This window comes from Lolium perenne, chromosome 3, assembly GCF_019359855.2.
Source record: "Lolium perenne isolate Kyuss_39 chromosome 3, Kyuss_2.0, whole genome shotgun sequence".
Taxonomy (NCBI): domain Eukaryota; kingdom Viridiplantae; phylum Streptophyta; class Magnoliopsida; order Poales; family Poaceae; genus Lolium; species Lolium perenne.
In genome coordinates this window covers 127,393,485-127,410,476 of record NC_067246.2, presented here as the reverse complement: position 1 = coordinate 127,410,476, position 16,992 = coordinate 127,393,485, and the positions used below count along the sequence as shown (strand labels likewise).

The 16,992-nt window shown below is 35.8% G+C and overlaps 1 protein-coding gene across 1 annotated transcript; it reads left to right on the top strand.

The window, feature by feature from the left end:
• Positions 1 to 9,678: 9,678 nt before the first annotated feature.
• Positions 9,679 to 16,658, top strand: LOC127342357 (uncharacterized). The gene is made up of 18 exons (XM_051368293.2): positions 9,679 to 10,120; positions 10,748 to 11,213; positions 11,566 to 11,782; positions 11,860 to 12,107; positions 12,177 to 12,395; positions 12,478 to 12,570; positions 12,643 to 12,744; positions 12,820 to 13,152; positions 13,240 to 13,299; positions 13,441 to 13,533; positions 13,751 to 13,807; positions 13,914 to 13,955; positions 14,072 to 14,170; positions 14,391 to 14,462; positions 14,570 to 14,620; positions 15,785 to 16,030; positions 16,151 to 16,225; positions 16,326 to 16,658. The coding sequence occupies exons 2-17, from the start codon at positions 10,749 to 10,751 to the stop codon at positions 16,178 to 16,180; spliced, it is 2,427 nt and encodes an 808-aa protein (XP_051224253.2). The 5' UTR covers positions 9,679 to 10,120; position 10,748; the 3' UTR covers positions 16,181 to 16,225; positions 16,326 to 16,658.
• The last annotated feature ends 334 nt before the right edge of the window (positions 16,659 to 16,992 follow it).

Sequence of the window (16,992 nt, the reverse complement as noted above, 5' to 3'; positions counted from 1 at the left end):
GGAAAAAATCAAAAGAATGAAAAAACAAAGGACATAGCATTCTTATGTCATATATATAGTAAGCATTCAAGTTGATAAACAAGGTCTAGACATATTCAAACTATAAAATCATGTGTATATCTACCCCTAATGCTAAACTCTGTCTTATGAAGTCAAGCATGCATGAAGAGAAGTGGTTTTTGGTTTCAAACATGCAAATTTCAAGAACCCTCCCAAGATTTACATTTTGGAGTGACTAAGAAGGATAGATGCTTAATTTTTATATTTGTGATTTAAATTTGTTTAAACCATGGTCAAACCTAGGATTTGGCCAAGATTCAAATGGGCATAAGAATTAAAAAAAATCAAAAAATGAAAAACCAAGGCACATATAGTCTTCTTATGTCATATAGTAAGCATTCTCAGTTAAGTTGATTTTAGAGTGACTAAGAAGGATGCAGGCTTCCCTTTTCATTTTCATGTTTTAAACTTGTTTAAATCTTGGTCAAACCTAGGATTTGACCAAAAGATTCAAATCGGCATAAAATTTCAGGAAAAAATCAAAAGAATTAAAAAACAAAGGACATAGCATTCTTATGTCATATATATACTAAGCATTCAAGTTGATAAACAAGGTCTAGACATATTCAAACTAGAAAATCATGTGTATATCTACCCCTAACCCTAAAATCTGTCTTATGAAGTCAAGCATGCATGAAGAGAAGTGGTTTTTGGTTTCAAACATGCAAATTTCAAGAACCCTCGCAAGATTTACATTTTGGAGTGACTAAGAAGGATAGATGCTTAATTTTTATATTCGTGATTTAAATTTGTTTAAACCATGGTCAAACCTAGGATTTGGCCAAGATTCAAATGGGCATAAGAATTAAAAAAATCAAAAAATGAAAAACCAAGGCACATATAGTCTTCTTATGTCATATAGTAAGCATTCTCAATTAAGTTGATTTTAGAGTGACTAAGAAGGATGCAGGCTTCCCTTTTCATTTTCATGTTTTAAACTTGTTTAAATCTTGGTCAAACCTGGGATTTGACCAAAAGATTCAAATGGGCATAAAATTTCAGGAAAAAATCAAAAGAATGAAAAAACAAAGGACATAGCATTCTTATGTCATATATATAGTAAGCATTCAAGTTGATAAACAAGATCTAGACATATTCAAACTAGAAAATCATGTATATATCTACCCCTAACCCTAAACTCTGTCTTATGAAGTCAAGCATGCATGAAGAGAAGTGGTTTTTGGTTTGAAACATGCAAATTTCAAGAACCCTCCCAAGATTTACATTTTGGAGTGACTAAGAAGGATAGATGCTTAATTTTTATATTCGTGATTTAAATTTGTTTAAACCATGGTCAAACCTAGGATTTGGCCAAGATTCAAATGGGCATAAGAATTAAAAAAATCAAAAAATGAAAAACCAAGGCACATATAGTCTTCTTATGTCATATAGTAAGCATTCTCAATTAAGTTGATTTTAGAGTGACTAAGAAGGATGCAGGCTTCCCTTTTCATTTTCATGTTTTAAACTTGTTTAAATCTTGGTCAAACCTAGGATTTGACCAAAAGACTCAAATGGGCATAAAATTTCAGGAAAAAATCAAAAGAATGAAAAAACAAAGGACATACCATTCTTATGTCATATATATAGTAAGCATTCAAGTTGATAAACAAGGTCTAGACATATTCAAACTAGAAAATCATGTGTATATCTAACCCTAACCTAAACTCTGTCTTATGAAGTCAAGCATGCATGAAGAGAAGTGGTTTTTGGTTTCAAACATGCAAATTTCAAGAACACTCCCAAGATTTACATTTTGGAGTGACTAATAAGAAGGATAGATGCTTAATTTTTATATTCGTGATTTAAATTTGTTTAAACCATGGTCAAACCTAGGATTTGGCCAAGATTCAAATGGGCATAAGAATTTTAAAAAAAACAAAAAATGAAAAACCAAGGCACACATAGTCTTCTTATGTCATATAGTAAGCATTCTCAATTAAGTTAATTTTAGAGTGACTAAGAAGGATGCATGCTTCCCTTTTCATTTTCATGTTTTAAACTTGTTTAAATCTTGGTCAAACCTAGGATTTGACCAAAAGATTCAAATGGGCATACAATTTCAGGAAAAAATCAAAAGAATGAAAAAACAAAGGACATAGCATTCTTATGTCATATATATAGTAAGCATTCAAGTTGATAAACAAGGTCTAGACATATTCAAACTAGAAAATCATGTGTATATCTACCCCTAACCCTAAACTCTGTCTTATGAAGTCAAGCATGCATGAAGAGAAGTGGTTTTTGGTTTCAAACATGCAAATTTCAAGAACCCTCCCAAGATTTACATTTTGGAGTGACTAAGAAGGATAGATGCTTAATTTTTATATTCGTGATTTAAATTTGTCTAAACCATGGTCAAACCTAGGATTTGGCCAAGATTCAAATGGGCATAAGAATTAAAAAAATCAAAAAATGAAAAACCAAGGCACATATAGTCTTCTTATGTCATATAGTAAGCATTCTCAATTAAGTTGATTTTAGAGTGACTAAGAAGGATGCAGGCTTCCCTTTTCATTTTCATGTTTTAAACTTGTTTAAATCTTGGTCAAACCTAGGATTTGACCAAAAGATTCAAATGGGCATAAAATTTCAGGAAAAAATCAAAAGAATGAAAAAACAAAGGACATAGCATTCTTATGTCATATATATAGTAAGAATTCAAGTTGATAAACAAGGTCTAGACATATTCAAACTAGAAAATCATGTGTATATCTACCCCTAACCCTAAACTCTGTCTTATGAAGTCAAGCATGCATGAAGAGAAGTGGTTTTTGGTTTCAAACATGCAAATTTCAAGAACCCTCCCAAGATTTACATTTTGGAGTGACTAATAAGAAGGATAGATGCTTAATTTTTATATTCGTGATTTAAATTTGTTTAAACCATGGTCAAACCTAGGATTTGGCCAAGATTCAAATGGGCATAAGAATTTTAAAAAAATAAAAAAATGAAAAACCAAGGCACACATAGTCTTCTTATGTCATATAGTAAGCATTCTCAATTAAGTTCATTTTAGAGTGACTAAGAAGGATGCAGGCTTCCCTTTTCATTTTCATGTTTTAAACTTGTTTAAATCTTGGTCAAACCTAGGATTTGACCAAAAGATTCAAATGGGCATAAAATTTCAGGAAAAAATCAAAAGAATGAAAAAAACAAAGGACATAGCATTCTTATGTCATATATATAGTAAGCATTCAAGTTGATAAACAAGGTCTAGACATATTCAAACTAGAAAATCATGTGTATATCTACCCCTAACCCTAAACTCTGTCTTATGAAGTCAAGCATGCATGAAGAGAAGTGGTTTTTGGTTTCAAACATGCAAATTTCAAGAACCCTCCCAAGATTTACAATTTGGAGTGACTAATAAGAAGGATAGATGCTTAATTTTCATATTCGTGATTTAAATTTGTTTAAACCATGGTCAAACCTAGGATTTGTCCAAGATTCAAATGGGCATAAGAATTTAAAAAAAATCAAAAAATGAAAAACCAAGGCACACATAGTCTTCTTATGTCATATAGTAAGCAATCTCAATTAAGTTAATTTTAGAGTGACTAAGAAGGATGCAGGCTTCCCTTTTCATTTTCATGTTTTAAACTTGTTTAAATCTTGGTCAAACCTAGGATTTGACCAAAAGATTCAAATGGGCATACAATTTCAGGAAAAAATCAAAAGAATGAAAAAACAAAGGACATAGCATTCTTATGTCATATATATAGTAAGCATTCAAGTTGATAAACAAGGTCTAGACATATTCAAACTAGAAAATCATGTGTATATCTACCCCTAACCCTAAACTCTGTCTTATGAAGTCAAGCATGCATGAAGAGAAGTGGTTTTTGGTTTCAAACATGCAAATTTCAAGAACCCTCCCAAGATTTACATTTTGGAGTGACTAAGAAGGATAGATGCTTAATTTTTATATTCGTGATTTAAATTTGTTTAAACCATGGTCAAACCTAGGATTTGGCCAAGATTCAAATGGGCATAAGAATGAAAAAAATCAAAAAATGAAAAACCAAGGCACATATAGTCTTCTTATGTCATATAGTAAGCATTCTCAATTAAGTTGATTTTAGAGTGACTAAGAAGGATGCAGGCTTCCCTTTTCATTTTCATGTTTTAAACTTGTTTAAATCTTGGTCAAACCTGGGATTTGACCAAAAGATTCAAATGGGCATAAAATTTCAGGAAAAAATCAAAAGAATGAAAAAACAAAGGACATAGCATTCTTATGTCATATATATAGTAAGCATTCAAGTTGATAAACAAGATCTAGACATATTCAAACTAGAAAATCATGTATATATCTACCCCTAACCCTAAACTCTGTCTTATGAAGTCAAGCATGCATGAAGAGAAGTGGTTTTTGGTTTCAAACATGCAAATTTCAAGAACCCTCCCAAAATTTACATTTTGGAGTGACTAAGAAGGATAGATGCTTAATTTTTATATTCGTGATTTAAATTTGTTTAAACCATGGTCAAACCTAGGATTTGGCCAAGATTCAAATGGGCATAAGAATTAAAAAAAATCAAAAAATGAAAAACCAAGGCACATATAGTCTTCTTATGTCATATAGTAAGCATTCTCAATTAAGTTGATTTTAGAGTGACTAAGAAGGATGCAGTCTTCCCTTTTCATTTTCATGTTTTAAACTTGTTTAAATCTTGGTCAAACCTAGGATTTGACCAAAGGACTCAAATGGGCATAAAATTTCAGGAAAAAATCAAAAGAATGAAAAAACAAAGGACATAGCATTCTTATGTCATATATATAGTAAGCATTCAAGTTGATAAACAAGGTATAGACATATTCAAACTAGAAAATCATGTGTATATCTACCCCTAACCCTAAACTCTATCTTATGAAGTCAAGCATGCATGAAGAGAAGTGGTTTTTGGTTTCAAACATGCAAATTTCAAGAATCCTCCCAAGATTTACATTTTGGAGTGACTAAGAAGGATAGATGCTTAATTTTTATATTCGTGATTTAAATTTGTTTAAACCATGGTCAAACCTAGGATTTGGCCAAGATTCAAATGGGCATAAGAATTTAAAAAAAATAAAAAAATGAAAAACCAAGGCACACATAGTCTTCTTATGTCATATAGTAAGCATTCTCAATTAAGTTGATTTTAGAGTGACTAAGAAGGATGCAGGCTTCCCTTTTCATTTTCATGTTTTAAACTTGTTTAAATCTTGGTCAAACCTAGGATTTGACCAAAAGATTCAAATGGGCATAAAATTTCAGGAAAAAATCAAAAGAATGAAAAAACAAAGGACATAGCATTCTTATGTCATATATATAGTAAGCATTTAAGTTGATAAACAAGGTCTAGACATATTCAAACTAGAAAATCATGTGTATATCTACCCCTAACCCTAAACTCTGTCTTATGAAGTCAAGCATGCATGAAGAGAAGTGGTTTTTGGTTTCAAACATGCAAATTTCAAGAACCCTCCCAAGATTTACATTTTGGAGTGACTAATAAGAAGGATAGATGCTTAATTTTTATATTCGTGATTTAAATTTGTTTAAACCATGGTCAAACCTAGGATTTGGCCAAGATTCAAATGGGCATGAGAATTTAAAAAAAATCAAAAAATGAAAAACCAAGGCACACATAGTCTTCTTATGTCATATAGTAAGCATTCTCAATTAAGTTCATTTTAGAGTGACTAAGAAGGATGCAGGCTTCCCTTTTCATTTTCATGTTTTAAACTTGTTTAAATCTTGGTCAAACCTAGGATTTGACCAAAAGATTCAAATGGGCATAAAATTTCAGGAAAAAATCAAAAGAATGAAAAAACAAAGGACATAGCATTCTTATGTCATATATATAGTAAGCATTAAAGTTGATAAACAAGGTCTAGACATATTCAAACTCGAAAATCATGTATATATCTACCCCTAACCCTAAACTCTGTCTTATGAAGTCAAGCATGCATGAAGAGAAGTGGTTTTTGGTTTCAAACATGCAAATTTCAAGAACCCTCCCAAGATTTACATTTTGGAGTGACTAATCAGAAGGATAGATGCTTAATTTTCATATTCGTGATTTAAATTTGTTTAAACCATGGTCAAACCTACGATTTTGCCAAGATTCAAATGGGCATAAGAATTTAAAAAAAATCAAAAAATGAAAAACCAAGGCACACATAGTCTTCTTATGTCATATAGTAAGCAAGCTCAATTAAGTTAATTTTAGAGTGACTAAGAAGGATGCAGGCTTCCCTTTTCATTTTCATGTTTTAAACTTGTTTAAATCTTGGTCAAACCTAGGATTTGACCAAAAGATTCAAATGGGCATACAATTTCAGGAAAAAATCAAAAGAATGAAAAAACAAAGGACATAGCATTCTTATGTCATATATATAGTAAGCATTCAAGTTGATAAACAAGGTCTAGACATATTCAGACTAGAAAATCATGTATATATCTACCCCTAACCCTAAACTCTGTCTTATGAAGTCAAGCATGCATGAAGAGAAGTGGTTTTTGGTTTCAAACATGGAAATTTCAAAAACCCTCCCAAGAGTTACATTTTGGAGTGACTTAAGAAGGACAGATGCTTAATTTTCATATTCATGTTTTAAACTTGTTTAAATCATTGTCAAACCTAGGATTTGACCAAGATTCAAATGGGCATAAAAATTCATAAAAAATCAAAAGAATGAAAAACCAAAGCACATAGCATTCTTATGTCGATCATATAGTAAAGCATTAAAGTTGATAAACAAAATGTCTAGACATATTCAAACCAGAAAAAATCATGTATGTACGTATCTACCCCTAACCCTAAACTCTGTCTTATGAAGTCAATCATGAAGAGAAGTGGTTTTGGGTTTCAAATTAAACATGGAAATTTCAAAAACCTCTTAAAAAATTCATTTTAGAGTGACTAAGAAGGATGCAGGCTTCCCTTTTCATTTTCATGTCTTAAACTTGTTTAAATCTTGGTTAAACCTAGGATTTGACCAAAAGATTCAAATGGGCATAAAAATTCAAAAATAAATAAATGAAAAAGGTCTTCTTATGTCATATAGTAAGCATTCAATTAAGTTGATAAACAAGGTCTAGACATATCCAAACAAGAAAAATCATGTATCTTCCCCCTAACCCTAAACTACATTTCCACGAAGTCAAGCATGAAGATATGTGGTTTTTGGTTTCGAACATGGAAATTTCAAAAACCCTCCCAAGAGCTTCATTTTGGAGTGACTAAGAAGCATACATGCTTACATTTTCATATTCATGTTTTAAACTTATTCAAATCTTGGTGAAACCTAGGATTTGACCAAGATTCAAATGGGTATACAAATTTTAGGAAAAAATTAAAAAAATGAAAAAACAAGGCACATAGTCTTCTTATGTCATATAGTAAGCATTCAATTAAGTTGATAAACAAGGTCTAGACATATTCAAACCAGGAAAATCATGTATCTACCCCATACCCCTAGCTAAACTCTGTCTTATGAAGTCAAGCATGCATGAAGAGAAGTCGTTTTGGTTTCAAACATGGAAATTTCAAAAACCTCCCAAAAGCTTCATTTTGGAGTGACTAAGAAGGATCCATAGGAAACTATGTACTAATACAATATAATAATCACCCGAGTTATTAGAGCAACAAGTCTGTCACTTACGTGTGGTTCCCATGCGTGAGGTCCCACACTTCAGTGAGCACAAGTCACGTACGCTAGGTAGGCAAACTCCCAGCCATCTTCTTTGTCAAGAGAGAGGCATCAAGACTCTCTCTCTCTCTCTCCATCTCTCCAATTATGCACCTCCGTTGGCTTCCGGTTTTGGCAGGGCGTTTCTAGCTCAGCTCGGAGGCCATGGTGTGCAGGCTTTGTAGCCATGCCGATTTGGTCGCGCCAAGTTGTTCGTGCCCGGCTCCGACGAGGATCAATCCGGACGGTGGCTGTTAAGGACCCGATCGCATTTCTTGCCTTCAGTCTGGGGTCTACCATGTAAATGTTAGGGATTTAGACGTAATTTCCTGTTTATTTTGTGTCCTGCTGTAAACTGTGCTCTGATGCGTATTGGAAAATCTGGGTCCTTCAGGATCATTCGGTTGTCCCTCTAAAAAACACTACAACAAAAACATGCTGTAGAGACATATCCCTAGAGACACTATCTATTATGTCTCTTAACAACTTATCCAATCACTATGTAAAGACACTATGAGAGGCGTTGTAGGGAGTGTCTTAACAGTAGAGACGTATTTATAGAGACACTTTGTATTATGTATCTTATCACTTATGTAAAGACATTAAAAGAGACATTTTAGAGAATGCCTTAGCAGTAGAGACGTATTCGTAGAGGCACTCCATGTTATGCCTCTTAACAGTTTTGTAAATACATTAAAAAAGACATTTCTAAAAATGTCTTAACAGTAGAGACGTATTCGTAGAGGCACTCCAGGTTATGCCTCTTATCAATTATGTGAAGACATTAAATGAGACATTTAGCAAATGCCTTAAGTACAGAGACATGTCCGTAGAGACACTACCTATGGTGTCTCTTAGCAATTATGTACAGACACTATAGAAGACATTTTAGATAATGCCTTAACATGGTAGCCACCAAGGTTGTTCCATGCCACCATGCACAAGTGTGTCAAAAATTGGCACATTCCATGGTGGTTTGCTATCTTTTAGCCAAGTTTGCCTCGTTCTGCCCCAAAAACCCTTGTTTCGGCATCTTCATACCTTGGTGACCATGAAACATACAACCAACTTGGAAAACCAAGCCACCAAGGTTGTGCCATGCCACCATGCACAAGTGTGCCAAAAATTGGCACATTCCATGGTGGTTTGCTATCTTTTGGCCAAGTTTGCCTCGTTCTGCCCCAAAAACCATAGTTTTTGCACCTCCGTATCATGGGGTGACCATTAAACGACAATCAACTCGGAAAAACCATGGCACCAAGGTTGCGGGAGGACGACATTGGAATGTGGCGAGAGGGAGGAAGGAGGCGGCGATTGTCGAGAACGGCGACGAGATTGGAATGTGGAAGCGATGGAAGGAGGGGGCGCTCTTTATTTTACAACGGTGGCAGGCGAGGCGACAACGGGGCCTTGACCGCAATAAACGCCTGCCCCGGTCTCCAGCTTCCCTCATCCAGTTGGAGCGCGGAGACGAGGCTCCAAGCGGCGGCGCACGCACGGGGATGGCGCCGTGGGCGGTGACGAGGAGGGACAGGGACATAGATGAAGATGAGCGAGGTACGCTGCAGGAGGGGTCGGGGAGGAGGAGGCAGGCATGTAAATGCAGCTAGGCCGGCCAAGGTGCTGCGAGCGGCGGCGGCGGCGGCGACATCTAACTAGGGTTCTTCCCCGTTGATCTAAACGACAGGGGTAGCTCTGTCTTTGACATTTTTCCTAAATCCTCAAAGCAAAGAAAATAATTGAAAAGGGCAAATAATAAATTTACCAAAGTAAAGAGTGGCAAAAAGTTGAAGTCAAAGTAAAAGAGGGCAAATCGTATACTACCCAAGTAAAGTGGGGCAAATAATAAAATTCCCCTTCTTCTTCTGGCCAACATCATCTCTGTCGCCGCCCGCCGCTGCGAGCCTGCGTCGGACACCAGACCAGTAACCTTCCTCCTGCTCTACCGATAGTGCTTACAGTCCAAAACTCCAAATCCTCGCTAAAAGATAGGGCGGGATGGCGCCAAAATCTGGCGCTCAAATCGACCAATTTTGGTGTTTCCCTTTTCCGCTGCACGACCCACTAGCACCATGCCCCCCAATCCGCTGTAACTTCCACCTCATCCTCCACAAAACAATCACGATTGATGGCAGCTGAGAGAGCACACAAAATCATCTAGCAATCGGGCTGCAGAGATGCCCTCCTCGCCGGTACCATCTCTATTGAAGTTTTTTTTCATCTGGTAGCCCATCGCTTCCCCGCGATTCATCTCTTGCAAATACTGGAGCGTCTCCCCCTGATCCATCTCTTCCATTAATCATCTTCCTCAATCCCCTCTGGTGGCGGGTGCCTTTGTTGTTCTATCTTGGAAGCTGCATCTGTACAGTGAGCTAGCCAGGTAATTCAAGTCGCACCGATGAATTTGATTGTATATGACTCGTTTGTCGTTCTTGGACAAGAGCCAAACCTAGCTTTTTTTAACACATCGGTATTTGCTTGTTGCTTTACAATTTCTAGATGACTATTTATCCGGGAGTTGGTTAATTGTTTTCGCTCACCGGTGGGCAGCGATCAATCCTAATTGATGTATTCAGATAGGACAAGACGTAGTAAGATTGGCGAAGTATCATGCTAATTGTTGCAGCTAGATGTGATGCTTTGTCTCCCTGCTAATTAAATATGCAAACTAGCATAATAATTCAGATTTGATGGGGATTAAACATATATGGTTATTTGAAGAATATTTTTTTTGGCATTGTGATAATCAAGGATGACACCTGATACTCCATGTTATCGATTAGTCATGTTTTGTTACCTTTGACTACATTCACTTAATTACTTTTTCCCGTGGCAACATAAAAAATATAGTTGAACCTCTATATATAATTAGCTCAGAAGGATCTCTATTGCTCAACCTTTTCTGAAATCTTTTAAAAACTACATATGTTTGCTTAAGGAAAGAAGTAGGCAAGACGTACTTTCATCCACGGGAATGATTAACAAGCACATATATGCTCTTTGACAGGATGGGGGACGACTCGTGGACCGTGAACTTGTTCATGAAGGATGCTCCATCTCATCAGAATTTTGTTGAACAAACAATGGACAGAGACCTGATATGCTATTTCGACATTTTTGGTATGGTTGAGAAGTATGGGTACACAACAAGTGATGCTCTGTACTGCAAAAGAGATAGCCATGGACGTCATAAGGCATGTTTGGTTAAAATTAGTAATGACAACGATGTGGGTAAGATGCTGCTTGAACATGAAGCTGATCGGAAGTTGACCTTTTTTGTCGAGAAGCGTACTGCTAGTTTGAACACGGGTGTTCATTTTGCTGCACCAACCCACACTGGATCAAGTGATGATGCAATGGAGGGATATGATACTGAGTCATCAAATGAAAGCGACCATGAGACAGATAGAGATGAATTAGATCATGAGTCGGAAGCTATGAAGAGGCGTTGGGCTGACCCTAGTGTACATCCAGTATGATTTCTTCTTCTCAGATACACATTGTTCCTTTTCTTTATATAAATGAGCATTGTAATGGAGGTTATCTCTAGATACTATAGAGCATAGATCATCGAGACATAAGCTGTTGGTGATGGATATAATAGATTGTTATAGTGTCCTACACATTGATGAGTTATTCTTCCAAAAATAATTGCAAGTTATAGGACGGATCTATGCTAGAATAGTTTTTCATCTTCGAAGAGAAGAAGAATCTAATATGAACATTGCATCATAAAGGAACTTGCATTATAGAGAACTCGTACCACACCAGAGTACAATGATTTTATTGATTGATCATGTAACTCTGTTTTAACACGAAATGCAGAAGAAGCACAAGCGGCCAAGGAAGTCAGTATCTAATTTGGAAGATCATGATCATGGGGATTTAGATGATCCTCTGGAACCCCTACAGAATGGGGATGAAGATGAGGAGATTTTGCAGGATCCCCTAGTAGATTCAGAAAATGAGTATCAAGATCTTGCAGAACTTGACACTACAATTTCTGGAGTTTCTGCAGAATCTGGATCCATTAAAATAGTCTGTAGGTTCCATATTACTCCACATAGTTTTCCAATTATTTTGCAAGTTGGTGCTTATGTTCTACACATTGATATGTAGGGCCCAATGGAGTTATTCAAGAGTATAGGGGTCGTTTCACAGTATCTAATGTGATGAACATTAAATCTGGTGGAAAGGTAATTGTTGAAACTGATGAAAATGGCGTTCCAAACCAAAGGTCAGCTGGCCTTCTTGGTTCATTTCTTCGTGGTCTGGCCAAGAATTCTTCCCATGTGCCACTACATATCCCAAGATGGGACAACAAGCTAATGCGAAAGCCAAAGAAGAATCTCATCACTTATGTTGAGGTACAATTTATCTAAAGGATTTCCTTAATTTATTAGTGCTTTTGTCCTAACTATTGCTTTTATTTTTAGACAAAATTTGTGTACCCTGAGGAGACAAAGTACACTACAGAAGGATGGATATTGAAGATTGTCAACAAAGGATGGAGAGATTACAAGTCTTCCTTGAAGAAAGAGTACTATAAGCCAAATAAGTGGTCACTAGATCGAATCATGAGACGAGTTCCTGACGGTGTTAATAAACATCAGTGGATAACACTACTTGAGACTTGGTGCCAGGAGCAACACACAGTTATGTATATGTTTGCCTTTTTACGAGTGAATCAACTAAACGCTTAGTTCTATTTTTGCTAACTGAACTTGCTTTGCCCAGAAAACATGTGAGAGGAACTCTGAAGCTGGAAAGCAACAACGCCATTCACACACCACCGGAAGGAAAAGCCACGCAAGATTGAAAAAAGAGATGGTAGTATATTTTTCTTTGAACGTATTATTACTTTAATCTTTAGTTAGTTCTAAGTTATACTTTGTTGTACAGGAAGTCAAGAATAAAGGACCTGTCAGCAAAATTGATCTATGGGATGAAGCTCATAAGAAGAAGGATGGAACATATACAAATGAGAATGTCCAACAACTGATGGTACCATTTTTCTCTCATAGTCTATCCTTGTCCGCTAATTTATGTCATTTTCTGATCTTCCCTTTTATTTTGAAGCATAAAGCTCGGAAGGAGTTAGCAATTCTTGAGAGGAAGAAAAATGGGAAGCTATCACCAGAAGATTATGACAAAGTGTTTGATGATGTTATAGCAAAAGATTCAACAATTGGTACATACTATGACGAGAAGTACTGGGGCGATGCAAGGTTATGTCGAGGCTCAACTTCTTTTCCAGGGGCATCAAGTGAAGTCATGGTTCAAAACAAACTTCAAGAAATGAAAGCTGATCTGAAGAATGTTACTGGACTCATGGGAAGAATGTGTGCTTTTATGGCACGAAACCATCCCGGTGAAGATTGGATGAACGATGTGATGACTGCTGGAAATGAAGTTAGTACCTTCTGATGCTGACATTCATGTCTATTTACTTTGCTTGTTCAACCATTTCAAGAACTTGTTCTTGTTATTCTTTGATAGATCAAGAAGGGTAACCAACCGGAGGATCCAGCCCCCATGCTCCAGTCCAATAACATCACGGTAAAGCCCTAGTTTTCACTCTTTTTTGTGGACTCTTTGCTGTAAGGTTATAGTACTATTCTCATTGCTGACATTCATGTCTGCTTTGCTTCATTTCACTTAATATGTCATTTCAGAAAAAGTTCTCTTACTCTTTTATAGATGAACATCTCAGATAGATTTGGTGGTGATTATGAGGTTGATGGTGTTGAAAGACCCATGGCCAACATTCATACTACAGGAAGTGATCCAAAGGTTACGTTGCAGACCATGTCACTACTTTTATCATAATAAATGGGTGTTACGACTGGTTATTGTTCGGCTGCATTTACCTCTGGAGTAGAACTGCTTCATCTGGTTGCAACTAGGAATTCTGTTTAAATGCAAATTATTCATGCTCGCCTAGTGTGTTTGACTAAAATTTTGGTTCATTACACATTGTAAATATATTTGAAAATTTGATAAATTGCAGGAAGCAATAGTTGCAAATGAACCTACATCTCAGAATCCTGGAAATGGAACTGAGGAGGTGCGCTATTCTCAACTTCTTCTAGGATTGTTGTTCTAACTTATTTGGTGTACCTCACCAAATACTTCATAAATCATTCCCCACTACATTTTTCTCAAAATTCTAGGCACCCACAAGGAAGGAATCACTTGAAGAAACTTCACATCCGGTATTTGTATCCTTTTTTTGGAGATTCTACATGTTGTATTGTATGAATATATATGCTTCTTTCAATGAAATAAAAAACATTGATTTTAAGCTATTTTTATCATGTTTCTCCCATAGGCGAGCATTTCGAAAAGACTCAACAATGTTATCCAACATAGTGTTAATGAGACTGCTAAATCCAATGAAGTTGTTCAAACTTCCAACAAAAATACAAAGGTTGTATTGCTGGTTGTCCTTTCGTCATTTGGATTTTAGTAAAATACACTTTTAATGTACTCTCTGTTAGTAAGTTCATAGTACTGCTATATCCACTACATCATTATATTTTCTGGCTTGGACATTATTCTTCCTCACTGAACATGTCTGCAGAAGTAGGTTCATTACACTGTATGCTTTGGAATGGCTAACCTACTAAGCATTTTTATTGATAATGCAGCGTGTGCGTGCTGCTAAAGATACAGAACATTTCCAGAATTCATCCTCACCACATGAACAAAGATCAGTGAAGGTGCTTTATGGAATTATTTTCACAAGTTTTCATATGTATTTGCCATCATGTTATTATGCATAACCTAATCTTGTTTTGTTGTTTTCATTTTGTTTGGTCTACTATAGGCATCCACATCCACAACAAAGGAAGTACCAAAACATAAGACTGCACGAAAGGTATAATAATCATTACATTTAGTAGTTTTAACACATTGTATACCATTAACTAGGCGAGATGGACATAATTCTAGCGACATGGTCTTTTACATAACTTGAAAACAGATCATGCCATATGTGATAGCTTTTATTCCCCATACACACCATAGGCAGCTAAACAATATGCAAAAACACTACATGCCTATGGGCAAACTGCTACTTTACATGAACTAGTTAGATACCCATGCTCTACAAAAATCTTGGTGACAGCTTTAAGGGAGGACTTGCATCGTACTACTACATACCAGTACAGATGGCCTAATTATTAGAACTTGAACACGCTATGAAGTAGTTTTATAAGTCACTCAACTTAATTCATATTCAATGTGTGGCAGCCACCCCACCTAAGGGTCTAAAGAAGCGATAGCGAGTCGAGCGATTTATGTGCACACACCTGATTTTTGTCTCCATAGTATTGTATCAATCCATGTCATTATTAGTTAGGAGCTGAACTTTCTTTTGATAGATAACCCAACCACAATGCTCGTTTTACAACATCTGTCCACTGCATCCTGTCTTTGTCATGTTTCTATCATCTGTAACAACCATAGCTTGCAGATCATAGTAAAAAATTGCTTATCCACCTTGCCCTATGTGTAATTATGCATGCATCCACTCCATTGTTAGACTTTTACAGCCGTGTGTCCAGGATGGTTTTAGAAATGGTAAATAACCATACTTACCTATTTATGTGTGCAAAATAATACTTTAGCATCATATTTACTTCCCAGTTATTTGTTTAGATTTGCACCCCTGAAACTTGGGCTTGTGCCATGCTATGTTCTTGAGGTGCCTTCTTATTACGATCCCTGCCTTTCGCCTCTTGATAGACTATGCCAAGTATTTTTTTTGTCGTTTGCACTGTAAAATATTTAGCTACCTATGTGTAGCAATAGCCAACACAGAAAAACAATTTAGTTCAATCGTTGCATATGTTTATGGTCATGTTGTGGTGCACTTATATTCTCTAGGTTTGATCGTTGCACAGGGTTATGATCATGAACATTTTGTAATTTTTAGATTGCTTCATCATCTAAACAGACAAAGTACACGAATTTGATGTATCCTTACATTTTAGAGATAAGTCACATCCTGATATAAATTAATTTTTCTGTTTATTTGTAGAAACAAAAAATTGTCATCTTGCTCTCATTGGCCCCAAGAACTAAAGGCTTGGTGGTTGGTAAAGGAATCTTAAAAAGTAGAGATAGCAAATATATGGTTCAAGGGGATACATTGGGTGACTCATTTTGGGCAATCAGTGTTCTAAATGTTAGTAAACTTGGATGTGAAGAACTGCCTCGACCATTTGAAGATATCCAAACTGTAGAAGATGCTATTGGTCATTGCATTGCTTGGCCATCTACTCATGTAAGTTGAATTAATGCATTTTAATTAATATTACTTGTAATTAAATCATGACTGCTTATTCGCAAAGAAATCGATGTTTGTGCATATCAAGTGTCTCAAGGACAACTATTCATTTTGTAGGTTAAGAGAGTAAAAGATGTTTCAAACTAAGGTAACATGTCTTCTGATCTTGCAATGCAAGTAAATTTCACAAAGGTAATCTGTTTGTTTTTTTCACTTGTGATAGGAGCAACACAACAATCTATATCAGCAATTTGTTCTTTAGACTATACTTACATTGGTTTGGTGATTGTAGTGTGACAAGAGATCAGGGGAACTCGAAGTGCTGATCATTTCACAAGAGCGGAAGAGCAGTGTGTATTATTTTAAATACTATGCTATTTAGTTTTTCGTGTGATGTTGCCTAGCAAGGGGAGGTTATCTCGTGCTCACAACATGTTTAGTTTTCTGTTTTTTCTTTCATGAACATCTAGCGCTCACACTTAGGTGTTGTGGTCTGTTTTTAAGTTCAATATTTGTGTTTCTTTTATCAATCATTGAACCCTCAGTATATTTATACTGAAATTATCAAATGTGTACTCAATTGTATTTTGTTCATGTGTTGTAATATATTTGGTATACATGTGTATTATGTTTCTAGTGAATTTTGATACTTCCTATTTTTGAGAGAGAAAACATACTGGAATGATACATTGTAGAGTATCTAAGGATGACACAAGAGAACTCCTATATGATATTGCTTTTTCAGACATGCCAAAATGCCTCTACATGGACTATATATCTCAGGATAAGATTAAAATGCCATAACAAGTGCCTCTACATTATTGAAAGGGATATTATGAGTGTCTCTACGCAATGCCTTTATATTTATGGAGACTTAATAAGATGCCATAACAAATGCCTCTACATTATCGAAAGAGACATTATGAATGTCTCTACGCAATGCCTTTATATTTACGCAG